The sequence below is a fragment of the Pseudophryne corroboree genome, chromosome 4 (assembly GCF_028390025.1).
Source record: "Pseudophryne corroboree isolate aPseCor3 chromosome 4, aPseCor3.hap2, whole genome shotgun sequence".
In the NCBI taxonomy this organism is placed as follows: domain Eukaryota; kingdom Metazoa; phylum Chordata; class Amphibia; order Anura; family Myobatrachidae; genus Pseudophryne; species Pseudophryne corroboree.
The window spans coordinates 246,064,704-246,082,405 of NC_086447.1; the positions used below are offsets into that span (position 1 = coordinate 246,064,704).

Here is a 17,702-nt window from a genome sequence, read left to right on the forward strand (position 1 = left end):
AAAGTGTAGATGCACCGGTGCAGCGTGCTCCACCCCAAGTGCTGGTGGAATAGTGCTCACCAAGATGAATCACCAGGTGTTCCCAGTATGGTCCAAGGGATTAAATGAAATAGTCACGCTGAAGATATAACAAGTGTCGGCAGTAGTTTAAATGAACTGCTGGGAGGACACGCTTCAATTCTTGTTGGCAATAGGTATTGGGGCTCCTTCTCTCTGTATCCTCAACGCGTTTCTCCGCACCCCAGGCGGCTTCTTCAAGAGGCAGAGCGAATTGAAGCGTGTCCTCCCAGCAGTTCATTTAAACTACTGCCGACACTTGTTATATCTTCAGCGTGACTATTTCATTTAATCCCTTGGACCATACTGGGAACACCTGGTGATTCATCTTGGTGAGCACTATTCCACCAGCACTGGGGGTGGAGCACGCTGCACCGGTGCATCTACACTTTGCCGGAGGAAAGAGCGACTTTTCAGCTGACGCTACAGACAGCTCACGCCACGGACGAATCCTGCCGCTGACGGATGTCTCACCCGTGCTTAGGGTGATAGAGAGCGGCCACGCACATCGATACCATTGCGGTATAATAAAGGAAATGCCGTCCAGTCTGTGAGTAACAGCTATTTCACTCCTGTTATGTATATGTTCGATATTTACAGTCCCAAAATATCATATCCATTGCCAAGAAGATTGTTCACAATAATTGTGTCCTTCACTATATGCCTTTCTATATAAAAGCTCCATCTTTCACATACAGTAAATCCTTAATATTTTTTTCTTCCAAGTGAACGGTGGAATTCGGATTCCTAAATAAGTAGGTCTTTCTGTAGATACCACACTTTCCGGAATCACAGTGCCCTAGAGTATCAGCATTTTTTTCATGGCACCCCTGAGTCAAACATTTCTTATTGGGATATTCCGAAAATAAATACTTAAGTAAATTGAACTGTGCTTATGTCATCCTTAGGGTCAGTTGTATGGCAGTGAATAGATTTGCTCTACGGTTTGTCCACATATTGTATGATTGGTTGCCACCAGCACCATAAATAATTTGAACCAGTAGCACCCAGTTTCTTCACTTGCTAGTGGAAGGCTACAGAGGCACTAATTCTGTAAATGTTATGGATACCTGCACTTAACATTGACATTTTCTTATATAGCGCAGCAGCAAATTCCGTTGTGCTTTATAAACGAAACCCAAATGCTGTAATGAACTTTCCCCTGCCGGTATAGCTAATAATTCTGCAGATGTCAGTGGTAATGCGACAGGGGAAAATGTGTGCGTTATGTACTATCCAAGCACTTTTCATTAATAGAGAAGTGCGGGAGCTGGATTCAGGATGACTTCAACTTTTACTAATAGCGAATAGTGATAAACGAAAGTGCTCCACCATAAAGAGTATGGGCAAGAACCTCTGTTGCGTTATCATGCGTCTGCATGCGTTTGTTTAGTGTTATACATGACTTCCTGTACTATACATAGAGATAAAATACACAGTGATACTGTATAAGCAAGCTTGCAAGTAAACTCTGATATGGCCTATAGACTTTGTCTTGATATTTTTGCCTTCTGATATTGCTCAAGTAACATGGCTTACCTTGTTAGTTGCTCTAATACTGATGTCTGATATGAATTGTAGGTATTACCCATACCATTATGCACCATATCTGTCTGATATTCGAGATATCAGCCACCTGAAGCTGACCTTTAACTTGGGGACACCCTTCATGCCATTTGAGCAGCTACTTGCTGTCCTACCAGCAGCTAGTAAGGAACTGCTTCCTCAGGCTTACCAGGTAACTCATTTATAGCCCTGGTCAAGACTTCTCATCTCTGATAACTTGTTTTCCTTTTTTTATTTAATAACTAGTCTATCTCCATCTGCAGAGCTTAATGACAAGTGAGGAGTCTGAAATTATAGATTACTACCCACAAGACTTTAAAACTGACCTTAATGGGAAGCAGCAGGAGTGGGAAGCTGTGGTTCTGATTCCTTTAATTGACGAGGTAAGTTGTATTCCAAGTTTATAGTATTGCATTGCAAGTTCCAGTGCCATTGATTCATCGCATACAGGATTAGTTTCTGGTGCTTGTAGTTTTTGGTTTGAGTGTTTGGTTTTGCCTTAAAATAGTTTTCAAAATCTTATATTTGGTAAGGCTTTTTCCTTTTAAATATAACATCCATAGTACAGGCTGAACACCTATTGCAAAGTATAGTTACGTTAATATATACATTTCTTAATCAAATGACCTATGCCACTCCCTGTTTGTGAGTACCTTTTCTGCAGCGGGGTACATTGGTTTCCACAGGGAAACATTGGGGTGTAGAGATGGATCTTGATCCAGGCACCAACAGGCTAAAGTTTTAGGCTGTCCCAGGATGCATTGGGGCCTCCTCTAACCCCGCCTCCAGGCACTGTGAGCTCAGTTTCGAGTTGGTGCCCTGCAGAGCAGGTCACTTAACAGGGGGGCTGCACTGGGCAGCCCTGATAAAAAGCTTTTACTTGAAGACTTCAAGGGCCGCAGCACTAACATGTCAGGGTGACATTCTGTGCTGCGTTTCAGTCACCACCCCAGCGGTGTCGCATACTCCCGCTGGCTCAGTTCCAGGGTACTTGCGGCGGGGAGGCTGCTATAGTGGGTCTGTGTACAGCACCTGTAAGGGAATAAATAGACTATAGGCATCCCTCCACACGCTTATCTGTCGGTTCCTTCAGTGAGGCGACAGGCAGAGTAGAGGACACCACCAGACAGGTGACATGGGAATACACCGGTGGTGAATTTTCCCACTTGTTACACAACTCTGTAGGGAGGGGATCAGTACGAAATCCCGCTGGACGGGATCCCGGCGGTCAAAATCCCGACACCGGAATCCCGACAGGGGTGGCGAGCTGTACATAGATCCACTATAGCAGCCTCCTGGGCTGCAAAAGGAATTGAAGCATAGGTTCAGCCGTTAGAGGACGAGTTGCCCCAGGATATAGCTGACAATGCCAGACAATACCTGTCTCATGTTATCACCGCTGCCTATTACATTCAGGAGGCGTCCTCTGAGGCGAGTGTGTTGGCAGCCAAGGCATCGACTACGTCCATCCTGGCTCGCCGTATTCTGTGGTTGAGGACATGGAAGGTGGACCTGGACTCCAAAAAGACCTTGGAGGTTCTCCCATTTAAGGGAGACCATCTTATTTGGGGAAGACCTCAATAGAAATTGTGGCTGACTTGGCGGCTGGTAAGACTGCTTTTCTCCCTAATACTTATGCAAAGAAGGCAAAATGTACCACTTTTCGCTCCTTTCGACCTCAAGGGAAAGCTAAGGGTCTGACTTACCCGAGACAATCTCGTGCTTCCAAAACCACAAAGCCCAAGGCAAAACAATACTGGGCAGCCCGTCAGCCTGCTTCTAAACATTACAAGCCTGCTGCATAACAGGGTGGGCCTCCCGCTGGGGAACCCCAGGGTGGGAGGACGACTTCTGCGATTCACCCAGGTCTGGTTAAAGACCACTTCAGACGCATGGGTGTGAGAAGTGGTCTCTTACGGGTATGCAGTCTCTTTCAAGAGACGCCCCCCTCGCCAGTTTTGCACCACAGTTATCTCTTCGGATCCGCAAGCTCTTCAATTGGTTGTGCGTTCCCTCCTGGATACAGGAGTGGTGGTACCGGTACCTCTGTCCCAGAGAGGCAGAGGATACTACTCGATCCTGTTTCTAGTACCAAAACCCAATGGGTCCTTCCAGCCTATACTGAACCTCAGACCACTGAAAAAGTTTGTGAGTGTCCAAGTTCTGTTTGGAAACACTGCGCTCAATTGTACTGGCCATGGAACCCGGAGACTATATGGTATTCCTGGGTATACAGGATTCTTACCTGCATATACCTATTGCCATATCGTATCAGCAATATCTGCGGTTTGCTATTGGCAGTTCCAGGCTCTGCCGTTTGGACTGGCCACGGCTCCTTGGATCTTCACCAAGATTATGGCCGTAATGACTGCTCATCTCCGTCAGGATCCTGTCGTATCTAGACGACTTGCTGATTCTGGCAAACTCCCACGATGTCCTCCTCCGTCATCTGCAACTGACGGTAAACTTCCTCCAAGCCCACGGGTGACTCATCAACTGGAAGAAGTCCTTGCTGGTTCCAGCTCAAAGCATGATGCACCTTGGGGCACTGCTGGACACACACAGCCAACGGCTGTTTCTGTCTCCAGAGAAGGTCCTGAAGCTTCAGGACAGGATCAGATACTTCCTTCCTCGCCCAAGAGTGTCGATACACTCCGCGGTGCAAGTACTAGGCCTGATAGTGTCCCGCCCTCTGCAGAGGTTGATCCTTGCCAAGTGGGACGGCTTGCCTCATCGGATCATGCTTACATGGTCTCTTTGACTCTGGAGGTTCGTCTGTCACTGACCTGGTGGCAAGAGGACCAGAAGTTGAGCAGGGGCCATCCCTTCTGGATCCCCAACTGGTTCCTATTGACGCCAGTCTGAGGGTCACAGTGTTGGGGCACGGTGTTGGAGCAACACTCTTTCCAGGGTAGGTGGACCAGGGAGGAATCACTCCCCCCGATAAACTTTCTGGAATTACGGGCAGTGTTCAATGCTTTGTCTCTCGCCCTGCCTCTGATACAGACCAGGCCTGTTCAAGTGCGGTCAGACAGTGCCACCACTGTGGCATACATAAACAATCAAGGCGGCACTCGAAGCCGCATGGCAATGATGGAAGTTTCAAAAATCCTTCGTTGGGCGGAACTCCATCTTCCAGCAATATCGGCAGTGTTCATTCCGGGAGTCCTCAACTGGGAAGTGGATTTCCTCAGTCATCAGGACGTGCACACCGCAGAGTGGAGTATTCATCAGTACGTCTTTCAACTCCTAGTTAAGTGGGGCCTACCAGATGTAGGCTTGATGGCGTCTCGGCTCAATCACAAAGTTCCGGTCTTCGGATCAAGAACCAGGGATCCTCAAGCAGCGTTCGTGGATGCACTGTCAATTCCATGGAACTTTCGGCTGCCCTCCGTGTTCCCTCCAGTGTCACTCCTACCCAGGGTACTGCGGAAGTTCAAACAAGAAGGAGGAATACTACTTCTAGTCGCTCCAGCATGGCCAAGACGGCATTGGTTCTCAGACCTGCAGGGTCTATCGATAGTGTTCTCTTCTGCTTCCTCAACGCCCAGACCTCCTCGTTCAGGGCCCTTGTGTCTACCCGGACCTGGCCAGACTGGCTTTGACGGCGTGGCTCTTGAAGCTTCACTCCTGGGGGCCAAAGGATTCTCAGAGGCGGTTATCCAAACTATGCTGAAGGCCCGCAAACCGGCATCTGCGCGGATATATTACAGGGTCTGCCCTGAGGAAGAGTTATATACAACTCGAAATGCGTTGGCGGCATTTAATGATCCATTACCTGCATTTAGAACAACAGGAGAACCTTGCCAGGTCCAGTGGCCAGCGTTATGCATGAAGGGAGGAGGTAGGAATTCCGGAACCTTCCAATTTGACTCTTTTCATTGCTCCATGCTGGGAGCTCGATACGTTAACAACATCTCCATACAAGGAAACCTTGAAATATTTTGAAATTGGAGAAGAATCAAATATCTATAAGAAGGAATACTGCGATTGAGATATAAGATTTACTTTGGGACTATTGATCAAGATTACCACGTGACTTTCACCTAGAAGGTGGTAGCGCCAACGGTGTATTCATCACCATTTTGTTTCCTATTAGTTTTTTTTGGTGATTGGGAGTCACCAGAATACACATGGGCTGCTTTGTTTCCACCAAGCGCTATTTTCTGTCCTGCTCACATATTCTCTAGAATTCTTACTTCACCTGGTGTGCTGCAAAGAATTACGATGCTTACAAATTCAGTACTACTAGACTTCTGGCTTTTCCTATGATTAAGCAGATGCGAAACGATCGTTAGGAGGAGATCGGACGCAACCACTATGTGTCCTTTCTTTTTAGTTAGCTTAGCCACTGTTTAATGTTGCTTGTCTATTAATGTCAATCAGTGATTGTGCCTGAGAATAGGTGCTGCTACTGCGGACTTAGCCGCATGCATATCACACTGAAAACAGCCCTTACAGCACGCCGAGCCACGCGGGTGGCCTCACACAGGAGAGCCGCGGTCAGCGGCTTTTCCGCTGATACACGCGGCGGGAGTAAATAGAGAGATACGCCGCAATAGGGCATTGATGCTCAGTTATCTAGTGTGGGGCCCCTATCAAAGGTTATATACAGTGTGGAAGCTGCATTATTTTGGAGGGGATAGTTTACGATCTCAGTGTCACTGAGGGTGCTCCAAGTGCACCACACAGATAGCAATAATATAGTGTGCTATTTCATATATAACAAAGAATTACATTGATTACAATATTAAAGAGATAAGTGTCTCATCATCAATAGTGAATAAAAGCTGCATGATAAATGTACAATAAATTTCATAATACACCACATACATGTGAATGCAATTAGAGTTGATATATGAATCATAAGTATGGATTATAACCATGCATAATAGAGCATCCTAATTGTAATATTGAAATAATTGCTCAAATATCAAAGAATTTTCATGATGAATGTATCACATAAAATCTTACAACACGATATATGTGGGTGTTGATACATGATTCATAAAAACGGTTCATTGCCATATAGAACAAAAGCACTTTCAATATTAACTATATGCATCATATGTATGTGCAATTGGTGTTGATACATGAACCATAAATACGATTTACTGTCATATGAAACAAAGCACCTTTAATTATATGGACTATATGTGTGTACCATTGGTGCTGATATATGAATTATAAATATGGTTAATGCCATATAGAGCACCTCTCATATTAATTATATGCACACATTGTGTGTAGACAGCAGCAGCACAAGGATATACATTCTGAAAGCAGTGAATTTAGTCACGCATTCTTAGTAAAAAAATTTAGGCATTCAGACAAATGAAATGCTTCACCACCTATACATTATGAGTCAGTGATGCGCACACTGAAAATAAGGAGTATAATAGTGGTGGTGGAATGAGATTATATCTAGGAGTTTTTTCACTCTCAGATATAAAGGTATCATAAGACATTTTGACAACTAGCATTGCCACAAACACTGCAACATTGTTTAAGATACTGGAGACAGTGAATAAACACATGAGATTATGCCTAGGAGGTTTTTTTCACTCCTAGATACAAGAGTATCATTAGAAGATATTTGGCAACTAGCATTGCTACAAATACATCAACATATTACTAGGTGGGGATTCACCCCGAAGACATTGTTTAAGACACTGGAGACGGTGAATAAATACAACAATCACAGTGGCTAAGGGTGTGTACACACGGTGAGATATTTTCTTTCGATTTTGACTATATAGTCAAAATCGCAAGAAAAGTTAGTGCAGATCGCAAGGTGAAAGTCACCTTGCAATCCCGATTCGATCCCGATGCGCGGTCCCGCCAGGTCGGCATCGCAAGAAAAGATAGACTGTGCAGGCAAGTCAATCCTTGCTAGATCGGTGTACTATCTAGTTCATCTCACATGTCAATGACATCTCACATAAGCCAAAATCTCACATAAGCCAAAATCGTAAGCACACATAGTACAGATCTCAAGAAAAGTTAGTCAAAATCTGTCCTATCTGGGCTCCGGGGAGTTCAAGGGAAATCGCAAGTGAAAATCGGGCATAGCAAGGATCTCACCGTGTGTACACACCCTAAGCCTTTTAATTCACTTTATTATATCTTTTCTCTGACGTCCTAAGTGGATGCTGGGACTCCGTAAGGACCATGGGGAATAGCGGCTCCGCAGGAGACTGGGCACAACTAAAGAAAGCTTTAGGACTACCTGGTGTGCACTGGCTCCTCCCACTATGACCCTCCTCCAGACCTCAGTTAGAATCTTGTGCCCGGCTGAGCTGGATGCACACTAGGGGCTCTCCTGAGCTCCTAGAAAGAAAGTATAGTTTAGGTTTTTTATTTTACAGTGAGATCTGCTGGCAACAGACTCACTGCAGCGAGGGACTAAGGGGAGAAGAAGCGAACCTACCTAACTGGTGGTAGTTTGGGCTTCTTAGGCTACTGGACACCATTAGCTCCAGAGGGATCGACCGCAGGACCCGACCTTGGTGTTCGTTCCCGGAGCCGCGCCGCCGGCCCCCTTACAGAGCCAGAAGCAAGAAGTGTTCCGGAAAATCGGCGGCAGAAGACTTCTGTCTTCAACAAGGTAGCGCACAGCACTGCAGCTGTGCGCCATTGCTCCTCATGCACACCTCACACTCCGGTCACTGATGGGTGCGGGGCGCTGGGGGGGGGGGGGGGCGCCCTGAGGGCAATATAATACACCTTGGCTGGCAAATCATCACAATATATAGTCCCAGGGCTATATATGTGATAAATTACCCCTGCCAGAATCCATGAAAAAGCGGGAGAAAAGTCAGCCGAAAAAGGGGCGGGGCTATCTCCCTCAGCACACTGGCGCCATTTTCTCTATCGTCCTAGTGGATGCTGGGGTTCCTGAAAGGACCATGGGGATTAGCGGCTCCGCAGGAGACAGGGCACAAAAAGTAAAGCTTTAGGATCAGGTGGTGTGCACTGGCTCCTCCCCCTATGACCCTCCTCCAAGCCAGTTAGATTTTTGTGCCCGGCCGAGAAGGGTGCAATCTAGGTGGCTCTCCTAAAGAGCTGCTTAGGAAAGTTTAGCTTAGGTTTTTTATTTTACAGTGAGTCCTGCTGGCAACAGGATCACTGCAACGAGGGACTTAGGGGAGAAGAAGTGAACTCACCTGCGTGCAGGATGGATTGGCTTCTTGGCTACTGGACATCAGCTCCAGAGGGACGATCACAGGTACAGCCTGGATGGTCACCGGAGCCTTGCCGCCGGCCCCCTTGCAGATGCTGAAGTAAGAAGAGGTCCAGAATCGGCGGCAGAAGACTCCTCAGTCTTCTAAAGGTAGCGCACAGCACTGCAGCTGTGCGCCATTTTCCTCTCAGCACACTTCACACGGCAGTCACTGAGGGTGCAGGGCGCTGGGAGGGGGGCGCCCTGGGAGGCAAATGAATACCTAATTTGGCTAAAAATACCTCACATATAGCCTCCGGAGGCTATATGGAGATATTTAACCCCTGCCAGAATCCGTTAAGAGCGGGAGACGAGGCCGCCGAAAAAGGGGCGGGGCCTATCTCCTCAGCACACAGCGCCATTTTCCCTCACAGAAAGGCTGGAGGGAAGGCTCCCAGGCTCTCCCCTGCACTGCACTACAGAAACAGGGTTAAAACAGAGAGGGGGGGCACTAATTTGGCGATATGCTTATATATATATTAAGATGCTATAAGGGAAAACACTTATATAAGGTTGTCCCTATATAATTATAGCATTTTGGTGTGTGCTGGCAAACTCTCCCTCTGTCTCTCCAAAGGGCTAGTGGGTCCTGTCCTCTATCAGAGCATTCCCTGTGTGTGTGCTGTGTGTCGGTACGTGTGTGTCGACAGGTAGGAGGACGATGTTGGTGAGGAGGCGGAGCAATTGCCTGTAATGGTGATGTCACTCTCTAGGGAGTCGACACCGGAATGGATGGCTTATTTAGGAAATTACGTGATAATGTCAACACGCTGCAAGGTCGGTTGACGACATGAGACGGCCGACAAACAATTAGTACGGTCCAGACGTCTCAAAAACACCGTCAAGGGTTTTTAAAACGCCCGTTTACTTTAGTCGGTCGACACAGACACAGACAGGGACACTGAATCCAGTGTCGACGGTGAATAAACAAACGTATTCCTTATTAGGGCCACACGTTAAAGGCAATGAAGGAGGTGTTACGTATTTCTGATACTACAAGTACCACAAAAGAGGGTATTATGTGGGATGTGAAAAAACTACCATAGTTTTTCCTGAATCAGATAAATTAAATAAAGTGTGTGATGATGCGTGGGTTCCCCCCGATAGAAAATTATGGGCGGTATACCCTTTCCCGCCAGAAGTTAGGGCGCGTTGGGAAACACCCTTTAAGGTGGATAAGGCGCTCACACGCTTATCAAAACAAGTGGCGGTACCGTCTATAGATAGGGCCGTCCTCAAGGACCAGCTGACAAGGCTGGAAAATATAATAAAAAGTATATACACACATACTGGTGTTATACTGCGGCCAGCGATCGCCTCAGCCTGGATGTGCAGAGCTAGGGTGGCTTGGTCGGATTCCCTGACTAAAAATATTGATACCCTTGACAGGGACAGTATTTTATTGACTATAGAGCATTTCTATATATGCGAGATGCACAGACGGATATTTGCACTCTGGCATCATGAATAAACGCGATGTCCATAACTGCCAGAAGATGTTATGGACACGACAGTGGTCAGGTGATGCAGATTCCAAACGGCACAGTATGGCCGTATACAGGAAGAGGACTTGTTTGGGGTCGGTCCATCGGACCTGGTGGTCACGGCAACTGCTGGAAAATCCACCGTTTTTTACCCTAAGTCACATCTTTGCAGAAAAAGACACCGTCTTTTCAGCCTCAGTCCTCTCGTCCCTATAAGATCATATCTGCCCAGGGATAGAGGAAAGGGAAGAAGACTGCAGCAGGCAGCCCATTCCCAGGAACAGAAGCGTTCCACCGCGTCTGACAAGTTCTCAGCATGGCGCTGAGACCGTACAGGACCCCTGGATCCTACAAGTAGTATCCCGGGGGTACAGATGGGAATGTCGAGACGTTTCCCCTTCGCAGGCTCCTGAAGTCTGCTTTACCAAGTCTCCCTCCGACAAGGAGGTAGTATGGGAAAAAATTCACAAGCTGTATTCCCAGCAGGTGATAATTAAATTACCCCTCCTACTACAGAAAAGGGGTATTATTCCACACTATATTGTGGTACTGAAGCCAGAAGGCTAGGTGAGACTTATTCTAAAAAATTTTTTTTGAACACTTACAAAGGTTCAAATTAAGATGAAGTCACTCAGAGCAGTGATAACGAACCAGGAATAAGGGGACTATATAGTGTCCCGGGACATCAGGGATGCTTACCTCTATGTCCCAAAATTTGCCCTTCTCACTAAGGGTACCTCAGGTTCGTGGTGCAGAACTGTCACTATCAGTTTCAGACGCTGCCGTTTGGATTGTCCACGGCACCCTGGGGTCTTTACCAAGGTAATGGCCGAATTGATGATTCTTCTTCGAAGAAAAGGCGTCTTAATTATCCCTTACTTGGACGATCTCCTGATAGGGGCATAGTCCAGGGAACAGTTGGAGGTCGGAGTAGCACTATCTCGGATACTGCTACAATCAGCACGGGTGGATTCTAAATATTCCAAAATCGCAGCTGATCCCGACGACACGTCTGCTGTGCCTAGGGATGATTCTGGACACAGTCCAGAAAAAGGTGTTTCTCCCGGAAGAGAAAGCCAGGGAGTTATCCGAGCAAGTCAGGAACCTCCTAAAAACAGTGCATCATTGCACAAGGGTCCTGGTAAAAATGGTGGCTTCCTACGAAGCAATTCCATTCGGCAGATTTCACGTAAGAACTTTTCAGTGGGATCTGCTGGACAAATGGTCCGGATCGCATCTTCAGATGCATCAGCGGATAACCCAATATCCAAGGGTGTCTCTCCTGTGGTGGTTATAGAGTGCTCATCTTCTAGAGGGCAGCAGATTCGGCATTCAGGATTGGATGCTGGTAACCACGGAGCCCAGCCTGAGAGGCTGGGGAGCAGTCACACAAGGAAAAAATTTCCAGGGAGTGTGATCAAGTATGGAGACTTTTCTCCACATAAATATACTGGAGCTAAGGGTAAATTTATAATGCTCTAAGCTTAGCAAGACCTCTGCTTCAAGGTCAGCCGGTATTGATCCAGTGGGAAAAACATCACGGCAGTCGCCCACGTAAACAGACAGGGCGACACAAGAAGCAGGAGGGCAATGGCAGAAACTGCAAGGACTTTTCGCTGGGCGGAAAATCATGTGATAACACTGTCAGCAGTTTTTCATCCCGGGAATGGAAACTGGGAAGCAGACTTCCTCAGCACGACCTCCACCCGGGAGAGTGGAAACTTCATTGAGAAGTTTTTTCCACATGATTGTAAACCGTTGGGAAATACCAAAGGTGGACATGATGGCGTCCCGTCTGAACAAAAAACGGGACAGGTATTGCGCCAGGTCAAGAGACCCTCAGGCAATAGATGTGGACGTTCTGGTAACACCGTGGGTGTACCAGTCGGTGTATGTGTTCCCTCCTCTGCTTCTCATACCTAAGGTGCTGAGAATTATAAGACGTAGAGGAGTAAGAACTATACTCATGGCTCCGGATTGGCCAAGAAGGACTTGGTACCCGGAACTTCAAGAGATGCTTACAGAGGTCTTATGGCCTCTGCCGCTAAGAAGGGACTTGCTTCAGCAAGTACCATGTCTGTTCCAAGACTTACCGCAGCTGCGTTTGTCGGCATGGCGATGGAAAGCCGGATCCTAAGGGAAAAAAGGCATTCCGGAAGAGGTCATTCCTACCCTGGTCAAAGCCAGAAAGGAGGTGACCGCACAACATTATCACCACGTGTGGCGAAAATATGTTGCGTGGTGTGAGGCCAGGAAGGCCCACAAAGAAATTTCAACTCGGTCGTTTCCTGCATTTCCTGAAAACAGGAGTGTCTATGGGCCTCAAATTGGGGTCCATTAAGGTTCAAATTCGGCCCTGTAAATTTTCTTCCAGAAAGAATTGGCTTCAGTTCCTGAAGTCCAGAAGTTTGTCAAGGGAGTATTGCATATACAAACCCCTTTTTTGTGCCTCCAGTGGCACTGTGGGATCTCAACGTAGTTCTGGGATTCCTCAAATCACATTGGTTTAAAACCAGTCAAATATGTGGATTTGAAGCATCTCACATAAAAAGTGACCATGCTCTTGGCCCTGGCCTGGACCAGGCGAGTGTCAAATTGGTGGTTTTTTCTCAAAAAAGCCCATATCTGTTTGTCCATTCGGACAGGGCAGAGCTGCGGACTCGTCCCCAGTTCTCTCCCTAAGGTGGTGTCAGTGTTTCACCTGAACCAGCTTATTGTGGTGCCTTGCACCTACTAGGGACTTGGAGGACTCCAAGTTGCTAGGAGTTGTCAGGGCCCTGAAAATATGTTCCAGGACAGCTGGAGTCAGAAAATCTGACTCGCTGTTTATACTGTATGCACCCAACAAGTTGGGTGCGCCTGCTTCTAAGCAGGCGATTGCTCGTTGGATTTGTAACACAATTCAACTTGCACATTCTGAGGCAGGCCTGCCACAGTCTAAATCGGTTAAGGCCCATTCCACAAGGAAGGTGGGCTCATCTTGGGCGGCTGCCCGAGAGGTCTCGGCATTACAACTCTGCCGAGCAGCTACGTGGTCAGGGGAGAACACGTTTGTAAAATTCTACAAATTTGATATCCTGGCAAAAGAGGACCTGGAGTTCTCTCATTCGGTGCTGCAGAGTCATCCGCACTCTCCCGCCCGTTTGGGAGCTTTGGTATAATCCCCATGGTCCTTTCAGGAACCCCAGCATCCACCAGGACGATAGAGAAAATAAGAATTTACTTACCGATAATTCTATTTCTCGGAGTCCGTAGTGGATGCTGGGCGCCCATCCCAAGTGCGGATTATCTGCAATACTTGTACATAGTTACAAAAATCGGGTTATTATTGTTGTGAGCCATCTTTTCGGAGGCTCCGCTGTTATCATACTGTTAACTGGGTTTAGATCACAAGTTGTACGGTGTGATTGGTGTGGCTGGTATGAGTCTTACCCGGGATTCAAAATTCCTCCCTTATTGTGTACGCTCGTCCGGGCACAGTACCTAACTGGCTTGGAGGAGGGTCATAGGGGGAGGAGCCAGTGCACACCACCTGATCCTAAAGCTTTACTTTTTGTGCCCTGTCTCCTGCGGAGCCGCTAATCCCCATGGTCCTTTCAGGAACCCCAGCATCCACTACGGACTCCGAGAAATAGAATTATCGGTAAGTAAATTCTTATTTTATCTTCACAGTGCAGCTGGAAGATAGCTCCCCAGGCTCTCCCCTGTAGTTTTCAGGCTCAAAGGGTTAAAAAGAGAGGGGGGGGGCACTAAATTTAGGCGAAATACGTGTATACAAGCAGCTATTGGGGGAAAAATCACTCAGTTATAGTGTTAATCCCTGCATTATATAGCGCTCTGGTGTGTGCTGGCATACTCTCTCTCTGTCTCCCCAAAGGACTTTGTGGGGTCCTGTCCTCAGTCAGAGCATTCCCTGTGTGTGTGCTGTGTGTCGGTACGGCTGTGTCGACATGTTGGATGAGGAAGGTTACGTGGAGGCGGAGCAGAGGCCGATAAATGAGATGTCGCCCCCTGTGGGGCCGACACCAGAGTGGATGGATAGGTGGAAGGTATTAACCGACAATGTCAACTCCTTACATAAAAGGCTGGATGACGTAACAGCTGTGGGACAGCCGGCTTCTCAGCCCGCGCCTGCCCAGGCGTCTCAAAGGCCATCAGGGGCTCAAAAAACGCCCGTTACCTCAGATGGCAGACACAGATGTCGACACGGAGTCTGACTCCAGTGTCGACAAGGTTGAGATATATACACAATCCACTAGGAACATCCGTTACATGATCTCAGCAATGATAAATGTGTTACACATTTCTGACATGAACCCAAGTACCACATAAAAGGGGTTTTATGTTTGGGGAGAAAAAGCAGCCAGTGTTTTGTTCCCCCATCAGATGAGTGAATGAAGTGTGTAAAGAAGCGTGGGTTCTCCCGATAAGAAACTGGTAATTTCTAAAAAGTTACTGATGGCGTACCCTTTCCCGCCAGAGGATAGGTCACGTTGGGAGATATCCCCTAGGGTGGATAAGGCGCTCACACGTTTGTCAAAAAAGGTGGCACTGCCGTCTTAGGATACGGCCACCTTGAAGGAGCCTGCTGATAAAAAGCAGGAAGCTATCCTGAAGTCTGTATATACACACTCAGGTTCTTTACTGAGACCTGCAATTGCCTCAGCATAAATAGTGCTGCTGCAGCGTGGTCTGATACCCTGTCAGATAATATTAATACCCTAGACAGGGATAATATTTTGCTAACATAGAGCATATTAAAGAGATGCACAGAGGGATATTTGCCGGCTGGCATCCAGAATTAATGCAATGTCCATTCTGCCAGGAGGGTATTAGAGACCCGGCAGTGGACAGGTGATGCTGCCTTTAAAAGGCACATGGAGATTCTGCCTTATAAGGGTGAGGAATTGATTGGGGATGGTCTCTGGGACCTCGTATCCACAGCAACAGCTGGGAAGAAAATTTTTTACCTCAGGTTTCCTCACAGCCTAAGAAAGCACCGTATTTTCAGGTACAGTCCTTTCGGCTTCAGAAAAGCAAGCGGGTCAAAGGCGCTTCCTTTCTGCACAGAGTCAAGGGAAGAAGGAAAAAGCTGCACCAGACAGCCAGTTCCCAGGATCAAAAATCTTCCCCCGCTTCCTCTGAGTCCACCGCATGACGCTGGGGCTCCACAGGTGGAGACAGGTGCGGTGGGGGCGCGTCTCGGGAACTTCAGGGACCAATGGGCTTGGCCACAGGTGGATCCCTAGGTTCTGCAAGTAGTATCACAGGGATACAGGCTGGAGTTTGAGGCGACTCCCCCTCGCCGTTACCTCACATCAGCCTTGCCGGCTGCCCTCGGAGAAAGGTAGTACTGGCGGCAATTCACAAGCTGTACTTCCAGCAGGTGAAATCAAGGTACCCCTCCTTCAACAAGGCCGGGGTTACTATTCCAAAATGTTGTGGTACCGAAACCAGACGGTTCGGTGAGACCCATTCTAAAATTGAAATCCTTGAACACTTATATACGAAGGTTCAAGTTCAAAATGGAATCGCTCAGGGCGATTATTGCAAGCCTGGAGAATTTCAGGGTATCACTGGACATCAAGGATGCTTACCTGCATGTCCCTATTTACCCTCTTCACCAGGAGTACCTCAAAATTGTGGTACAGGATTGTCATTACCAATTCCAGACGTTGCCGTTGGTCTGTCCCCGGCACCGAGGGTATTTACCAAGGTAATGGCCGAAATAATTATCCCGTACTTGGACGATCTCCTTATAAAGGCGAGGTCCAGGGAGCAGTTGTTCGTCGGAGTAGCACTATCTCGGGAAGTGCTACAACAGCACGGCTGGATTCTGAATATTCCAAAGTCGCAGCTGGTTCCTACGACGCGTCTACTGTTCCTGGGTATGGTTCTGGACACAGAACAGGATAAAAAGGGTTTCTCCCGGAGGAGAAGTCCAAGGAGTTGTCGTCTCTAGACAGAGACCTCCTAATACAAATACAGGTGTCGGTGCATCAATGCACGCGAGCCCTGGGAAAGATGGTAGCTTCTTACGAAGAAATTCCATTCGCCAGGTCCCATGCAAGGATCTTCCAGTGGGATCTGTGGGACAAGTGGTCCGGGTCGCATCTTCAGATGCATCGGCGGATAACCCTGTCTCCAAGGGTCAGGGTGTCGCTGTTGTGGTGGCTGCAGAGTGCTCATCTTCTAGGGGGCCGCAGATTCGGCATACAGGACTGGGTCCTGGTGACCACGGATGCCAGCCTTCGAGGCTGGGGGGGAGTCACACAGGGAAGAAACTTCCAAGGCCTATGGAAAAGTCAGGAGACTTCCCTACACATAAATGTTCTGGAACTAAGGGCCATTTACAATGCCCTAAGTCAGGATAGACCCCTGCTTCAACACCGGCCGGTGCTGATCCAGTCAGACAACATCACGGCGGTCGCTCATGTAAACCGTCTGGGCGGCACAAGAAGCAGGATGGCGATGGCAGAAGCCACAAGGATTCTCCGATGGGTGGAAAATCATGTGTTAGCGCGGTCAGCAGTGTTCATTCCCGGAGTGGACAACTGAGAAGCAGACTTTCTCAGCAGACACGACCTCCACCCGGGAGAGTGGGGACTTCATCCAGAAGTCTTCCAAATGATTGTACACCGTTGGGAAAGGCCACAGGTGGACATGATGGCGTCCCGCCTCAACAAAAAGCTACACAGATATAGCGCCAGGTCAAGGGACCCTCAGGCGATAGCTGTGGACGCTCTGGTAACACCGTGGGTGTACCAGTCGGTGTATGTGTTCCCTTCTCTGCCTCTCTTACCCAGGGTAATGAGAATAATAAGAAGGAGAGGAGTAAGAACTATACTCATTGTTCCGGATTGGCCAAGAAGAGCTTGGTACCCAGAACTCCAAGAAATGATCTCAGAGGACCCATGGCCTCTGCCGCTCAGACAGGACCTGCTGCAGCAGGGGGCCTGTCTGTTCCAAGACGTACCGCGGCTGCGTTTGACGGCATGGCGGTTGAACGCCGGATCCTGAAGGAAAAGGGCATTCCGGAGGAAGTTATCCCTACGCTAATTAAAGCTAGGAAAGAAGTGAACGCAAACCATTATCACCGCATATGGCGGAAATATGTTGCGTGCTGTGAGGCCAGGAAGGCCCCAAAGAAAGGTCGATTTCTGCACTTCCTACTGTCAGAGGTGACTATGGGCCTAAAATTGGGTTCCATTAAGGTCCAGATTTCGGCTCTATCGATTTTCTTCCAAAATAGAACTGGCTTCACTGCCTGAAGTTCAGACTTTTGTTAAGGGAGTGCTGCATAGTCAGCCCCCGTTTGTGCCTCCAGTGGCACCGTGGGATCTCAACGTGGTGTTGGATTTCCTGAAGTCGCA

The 17,702-nt window shown here is 47.9% G+C and overlaps 1 protein-coding gene across 6 annotated transcripts in view; it reads left to right on the forward strand.

Moving 5' to 3' along the window:
- The window catches only part of XRN1 (5'-3' exoribonuclease 1), a 425,124-nt gene that overhangs the window by 276,915 nt on the left and 130,507 nt on the right, over positions 1 to 17,702 (forward strand). For all 6 annotated transcript variants that reach the window (XM_063916003.1, XM_063916004.1, XM_063915999.1 and 3 more), the window contains 2 exons: positions 1,639 to 1,795; positions 1,887 to 2,006. In XM_063916003.1, coding sequence (XP_063772073.1) covers positions 1,639 to 1,795; positions 1,887 to 2,006 — 277 coding nt within the window. The remainder of the gene's footprint in view (positions 1 to 1,638; positions 1,796 to 1,886; positions 2,007 to 17,702) is intronic.